Source organism: Natator depressus, chromosome 14 (genome assembly GCF_965152275.1).
Source record: "Natator depressus isolate rNatDep1 chromosome 14, rNatDep2.hap1, whole genome shotgun sequence".
In the NCBI taxonomy this organism is placed as follows: domain Eukaryota; kingdom Metazoa; phylum Chordata; order Testudines; family Cheloniidae; genus Natator; species Natator depressus.
The window spans coordinates 38,343,652-38,350,702 of record NC_134247.1 but is presented as its reverse complement, the minus strand read 5'-3'; the positions used below and the strand labels follow the sequence as shown (position 1 = coordinate 38,350,702).

The window sequence follows — 7,051 nt, the reverse complement described above, 5'->3', positions numbered from 1 at the left end:
TGGATTGAAGTCTGGTCCCTCTTAGTCCTAAGAGCGAAGGAACACAGAAACGAAGAACCGAAAACAAAGCCTCCCCCACCCCCCCCAGATTTGAAAGTATCTTTTGTCCCCATTGGTTCCTTTGGTCAAGTGCCAACCAGGTTCCTCCTTACAGGTAAGGAGGAATTTTAGGCTACCCTTATGGTTATGACACACACACCCCCAGTCATGGGAGGGAGGGTGGGAAATGCAGCTGTGTGTGTGGGGGGGGGGCGGGGGTTAGTTGGTTACAGTTTGTTGTAATAAGCCATAAATCTAGTGTCTCTATTCAGTTAATGATTTTTAGTGTCTTGCAAAGTTATGAATTTAAGTTTCCAGGCTCATCTTCTGAAAGGGTTGTGCAGATTTCTTTTGAGAATGAGGACCGAGGGGTCAGATGTAGAGTGAAGGCTTTGTGAAAAGTATCATTAAACAATTACAATCCACACTTGATGGGGATCACATTCTGAAAGAAATCTTTCCTGAACCCCCACTTCTGGCTTTCAAACAACCCCCCATTCTTTCCAACCTCACCATCAGAAGCAAGTTCCCCACAGATCAGGACACACCAACTCAAAGCCGCATCAGACCCTGCCAGAACAACAGATGCAAAAGCAGCAGACATATCTCCTCTGCTACAATGAGCAATACTTCCCCCAACACACCTTTCAAGATCTATGGGTCCTATCTGTGCCTATCATGACATGTGGTGTACCTCATCCAGTGAATCAAATGCCCAGACAATCACTATGCTCTCAAATGAACTGACACAGAAAAATGATAAAAGACAAACACTGTATCACCTTTGGGTGAACACTTTTCACCAAGAGATCACTCTATAGCAGTCCCTTGAAATATGTTAACTACTTATGTTAAACAATCTGTTCCACCTTGTATTTAGCTGACACACTGAGTACATTTCCCAGTCCTGAAGAAGAGCTCTTCTGTCTAAGCTTGAGTCTCTCACCAGCAGAAGATGGTCCAATAAAAGATATTACCTCACCAGCCTTGTGTGATGGGATCCCTGGGGTATAACCTGGAGCTGTGGGACTGCTGTGTCCCCTTAACTCTCCAGCCTGGGCTGTCTCTCACAATACTATGCCAGTGATAAGCAGCAAACCCCTCCAGGTGCTGTGATCACTCAGCCGTCAGCTTGTGGAGACCCACACCCAGTTAAATTTGCATGAATGTTCTCCAAGACAGTCATGAATTATACAGAGAGAGGCACCAGTCAATCACCCCAGCCTTGCACCCTAGAAACATACCGTCTTACACTGCTCAAGACTCCCTTGGACAGTACAAGCTCGTTAATTAGTTGGCCACGCCAACAAATGAAAGTAGACATGCAACAGCCCTTGTGAAGCTGAGCTGAGATTCCCCAAGCATTTCAACCAAAACCACACTGTTTTAGGTAAAATATAAAACAGATATATTAACTATAGAGAGATAGATATTAAGTGATTATAAGAAGCAGGCATAGAGATCAGAGTTGGTTACACAAGAAATACAAATAAATTTGCAGTCTAAATTCTACAAATGAAGCAAGATTTAAATCAAACAGTTTCTCACCCTAATAGATGTTACAGGCAGCTCACAGTTCTCTATACACAGGCTGGAATCCTTTCCCAGCCTGGGACCAATCTTCCCCAGTTCAAAGTCTTTGTCTTCCAGACAATCTTCCAGGTGTTGAGATGGTGGAGGAGAGAGGCCAAGTGGTGATGTCATTGACCCTCTTTATACTTTCTCTCCAGGTGCTAGAAAGATCCTTGCTGTGAGGTGGGGTCGGGCAGTACCCATTGTGTCCCTGCCCTCTGAGGAGTCTCTGGGAGAGTGGATTCTTCTTGATGGGCCATCAATGCCTGTCTGGCCAGTGATGGATGCCCCTTTGTTGTTACTGAAAGGCCAGCTGTGCCCATCACCCAACCTCACTATATTTCAGTAACACATTTAGCAATTCTTCATAACATCACATACAGTGATAGTACCCACAATTCAACAGGATACTAATGTTCAGCACATCCAGACTTCTCAAATGATCCCTCCCAAGGCACACTTTGTACCAAACACAGCATCCTCCTATCCCAGTGGTGAATAGGGGGGTCCAGGGTGCTATTTTGAGGTACAGAGGGTCACAGCTTGTCTTTGTAATATTCTGGGACCAACACAGCCACAACAACAGGGCATGACTTTTTTTTTATTTTTATTTTTTTACAGTTTCCATCTGCAGGTTTTCAGATGTCAGTTGCCAAAAAACAAAAACAAAAAAATCATTTTTCAGGTTTCAGTTATTTTGATGAAAAGTCAAAATCTTCTCTCCCCTCTGTATCAGGGCCCACTTAGACCCTCCTTCTTTCACAATAGAAACCAGATTGATTGATCCTCATTTCATTCAACTAGTCTGACTTCTTCGTGAGGGCCAGACATTTCCTGACAGCTTTTCTCAGGGCCTCCTTGACCTCTCTGTTTCTCAGGCTGTAGATGAGGGGATTGGCCAGGGGAGTCAGGACTGTGTAGCAGACAGAGAACACTTTGTTCAGGGCTCTCAGGTTGCTGTATTTCGGTAGCATGTAGACAATCATTATTGTCCCATAGAAAAGTGTTATCACGATGAAGTGAGAGAAGCAGGTGGAAAAGGCCTTTTGCCTCCCGGTGGTGGAAGGGATTCTCAGGATGGTGCTTATGATACAAACATAGGATGTCAAGATTAATAGAAATGGGGAAACTGCATCTGGGAAGGAAAATATGTAAAGAACCAGCATAATCTGGCTGGTGTCACTGCAGGAGAGCTTTAGCATTGGGGTGAGATCACAAAAGAAATGGTCCATTACATTGGGGCCACAGAAAATTAATTGTGACATAAAACGCATCATTATTGTACAAGGTAGAAATCCACTTATCCAACACCCAGCTGCTAGCTGGAGGCACAACTTGCCATTCATACAGGTTCCATAGTGCAGTGGTTTGCATATGGCTAAATACCGATCATAAGACATCACTGCCAGGAGAGAACACTCTGTAGCTGTTAGAAAACAAAAGAAAAAAAACTGTGTCATGCAGCCCCCCACAGAAATGGTTCTGTCCCCAGTCAGGAGACTGGCCAGCATCCTGGGCAGGAGGGCAGAAGTGTAGCAGGTCTCCAGGCAGGACAAGTTCCCCAGGAAGAAGTACATGGGGGTGTGAAGGTGCTGATCAGTCACAACTAGAGCAATGATGAGGAAGTTCCCTGCCATGGTCACAATATAGATCACTAGGAAAACCAGGAAGAGAAGGATCTGCAGTTCAGGGAGATCCCCAAACCCCAGGAGGATGAATTCTGTCACGTCTGTTTCATTTTCCGCATCTCCTTTCTCCATGAGCTGCATCCTGTGATCGTGAAAAGTAATGAACATCGAAAGATTTGGCTGGACCATGAAATTAGATAGATTTCCATCTTTTGAGCCCATAAGAGTTCCCACTGCAAACTGAGAGCTGGGTTTATATTCTCTCACAACAGAGAAACTTCTTCACTTCAGAGAGATTCCCCCACACCCCAAAGAGCTGTCACCCAGTTAACTTGCCCCTCTTCTGCCCCATACCCCAACTTTTTTCATTAATTGATTCTTAGATTTAAGACCAAAAGGGACCATATGGGGATGGAGGTTGGCACAACTGATTAAAAGAGCTTTAAACTAGAAACTTGGGGGAGATGCTCATGTAATCTCCACGTCTGATTCTAAGATTGAGAGGGCGGAAAATCAAGTCAGAAAGGATACAGCAACGGAGAAAGGAGCCACAGTGGGTTGGAGACTGGACATTAAGAGGAAGGATAGTGCTGATACCAGTCAGATAGGTGACACTGGAAGAAGAGTAACTGTACCTGATCAGGCAAGGAATGTGGGCGAAGCCAAGCAGCAACAGATAAGATGTTTGTACACCAGTGCAAGGAGCCTGGGTGACAAAATGGATTAACTAGAACTACTGGTGCTGGAAGTGAAACCAGATATTATAGGGAAAACAGAAACATGGTAGAGTAATAATCATGACTGGAGTACAGGTATTGATGGGTTTGTGCTGTTCAGGAAAGACAGAAATAAAGGCAAAGGTGGTGGAGCAGCACTGTATATTAATGATGAGATAGACTGTAAAGAAATTAGAAGTGATGGAATCGATAAGACAGAGTCTGTTTCGGCTAAAATCACTTTGGGGAAGAAAGCTTCTGGAGGTTCTCCCAGGATAATCTTGGAGTCTGCTACAGACCATCAGGATCCGATATGGATAGAGACCTCTCGTTAATGTTTTAATGAAACAAATACTACTGTGAATTGTGTGATTAAGGGAGACTTTGATTTCCCACATATAGATTGGAGTACAAGTACTACAAAAAGTAATTTTCCCTCTGCTGATACTCACACCTTCTTGTCAACTGTTGGAAATGGGCCACCTTGATTGCATTGGCCTTGTTGGCACGACAACAGTAATTTTCCTTCCCTTGGTATTCACCCCTTCTTGTCAACTATTGAGAATAGGCCACTTCCACCTTAATTGAATTGGCTTGTTAGCACTGACCCCCAACTTGGTAAGGCAACTCCTATCTTTTCATGTGCTAGAATATATATTCTGCTTACTGTATTTTTCACTCCATGCATCTGATGAAGTGGGTTTTAGCCCATGAAAGCTTATGCCCAAATAACTCTGTTAGTCTCTAAGGTGCCACAGGGACTCCTCATTGTTTTTGCTGATACAGAGTAACACGGCTACCGCTCTGAAACTAATAATAGTAGGGCCCAGGTTTTCCTGGATGTGATTGCTGACAGATTTCTTCGCCAAATAGTTGCTGAACCAAGAAGAGGTGATGCCATTTGAGATTTGGTATGGGTGAGCAATGAGGACCTCATAGAAGAACTGGTTGTAGGGGACAACCTTGGTTCGAGTGATCATGAGCTAATTGAGTTTCAACTAAATGGAAGGATAAACAAAACTCGATCTGCAACTAGGGTGTTTGATTTCAAAAGGGCTAACTTAAAAAAATTAAGGGAATTATTTGGGAAGTGGACTGGCGCGAAGAACTTCAGGATCTTAATGTGGAGGAGGCTTGGAATTACTTTGTAGAAGTTGCAGAAGCTATCTGAAGCTGGCATCCGAAGCAAGGGGAAAAAATTCATAAGGAGGGGTTGCAGACCAGCCCAGCCCAGACGAGCAAGCTTCTCAAACAGGTGATTAAGAGAAAGCAGAAAGCCTGCAAGGAATGGAAGATGGGATGGTTCAGCAAAGAAAGCTACCTCATGGAGGTCAGAAAGTGTTGGGATAAACTGAACATGCCAAAAGGCAAGCGGAGTTGGACCTTGCAAAAGAAATTAAAACCAATAGTAAAAGGTTCTATAGCCATATAAATAAGAAGAAAACAAGGAAAGAAGAAATGGGACCACTAAGCACTGAGGGTGGAGATAAAAGATAATCTAGGCATGGCCTAACCCCTAAACAAATACTTTGCCTCAGTTTTTAATGAGGCTAATGAAGAGCTTAGGGGTAGTAGCAGGGTGGCTAATGGGAACGAGGATATGGAAGTCGAAATTACCACGTCCAAGGTGGAAGCTAAACTCAAACAGTTTAATGGGACTAAATCGGGGTCCCTGGATAATCTCCATCCAAGAATATTAAAGGAATTGGCACATGAAATTGCAAGCCCAATAGCAAGGATTTAATGAATCTGTAAACTTGGGGGATCATATCCTAGGATTGGAGAATTGCAAATATACTGCCTATATTTAAAAAAGGGGAAAAAAGTGAGCCAGAAAACTACAGATTTGTTAATTTGACCCCAATTGTGCGCAAGATCTTAGAACAAATTTTGAAAGAGAAAGTACTTAAGGACATAGAGGTCAACAGTAATTGGGGTAAAATAAGCGTGGTTTTACAAAAGGTAAATTGTGCCAGACCAACCTGATCTCTTTCTTTGAGAAGATAACTGATTTTCTAGACAAAGGAATTGCAGTCAATTTAACCTACCTGGATTTCAGTAAAGCATTTGATACAGTTCCACATGGGAAATTATTAGTTAAATTGGAGAAGATCGGGATTAATATGAGAATTGAAAGGTGAAGAAGGAACTGGTTAAAGGGGACTACAATGGGTCATCCTAAAAGGTGAACTGTCAGGCTGGAGGGAGGTTACTAGTGGAGTTCATCCAGGATCGGTCTTGGGACCAATCTTATTTAACATTTTTATTACTGACCTTGGCACAAAAAGTGGGAGTGTGCTAATAAAATTTGTGGATGACACAAAGTTGGGAGGTATTACCAATGCGGAGGAAGACCAGAATATCAAACAAGAAGATCTGGATGACCTTGAAAACTGGAGTACTAGAAATGGGATGAAATTTAATAGTGCAAAGTGCAAGGTCATGCATTTAGGAACTAACAACAAGAATTTTTGCTGTAAACTGGGGAAGTATCAGTTGGAAGCGACAGAGGAGCAGAAAGGCCTGGATGTACTGGTTGATCACAGGATGACCATGAGCTGCTAATGTGATGCGGCCGTGAAAAAGACTAATGCAGTCCTAGGATGCATCAGGTGAGGTATTTCCAGTAGAGAGAGGGAAGTGGTAGTACCATCATACAAGGCACTGGTGAGATCTCATCAGGAATACTGTGTGCAGTTCTGGTCTCCCATGTTTAAGAAAGATGAATTCAAAGTGGAACAGGTTCAGAGATGGGCTACTAGGATGATCCAAGGAATAGAGAACCTATCTTATGAGAGGAGACTCAAAGAGCTTAGCTTGTTTAGCCTAAACAAAAGAAGGCTGAGGGGAGATATGATTGCTCTCTACAAATACATTAGAGGGATAAACACCAAGGAGGGAGAGGAGTTATTTAAATTAAGTGCCAATGTGGACACAAGAACAAATGGATACAAACTGGCCATCAACAAGATTATGCTTGAAATTAGATTAAGGTTTCTAACCATCACAAGAGTGAAGTTCTGGAACAGCCTTCCAAGGGGAGCAGTGGTGGCAAAAATCCTAACTGGCTTCAAGACTGAGCTTGACAAGTTTATG

At 43.1% G+C, this 7,051-nt stretch overlaps 1 protein-coding gene across 1 annotated transcript; it reads right to left on the bottom strand.

Annotated features, from left to right (window-relative positions):
• Nucleotides 1-2,411: 2,411 nt before the first annotated feature.
• LOC141998503 (olfactory receptor 6N1-like) lies at nt 2,412-3,428 on the bottom strand. The gene has a single exon (XM_074971369.1). The coding sequence runs from the start codon at nt 3,426-3,428 to the stop codon at nt 2,412-2,414; it is 1,017 nt and encodes a 338-aa protein (XP_074827470.1).
• Between the last annotated feature and the right edge of the window lie 3,623 nt (nt 3,429-7,051).

Coding starts and splice junctions, on each gene's coding strand:
- LOC141998503 (XM_074971369.1), bottom strand. CDS start 3,428: ATGGTCCAGCCAAATCTTTCGATGTTCATTACTTTTCACGATCACAGG.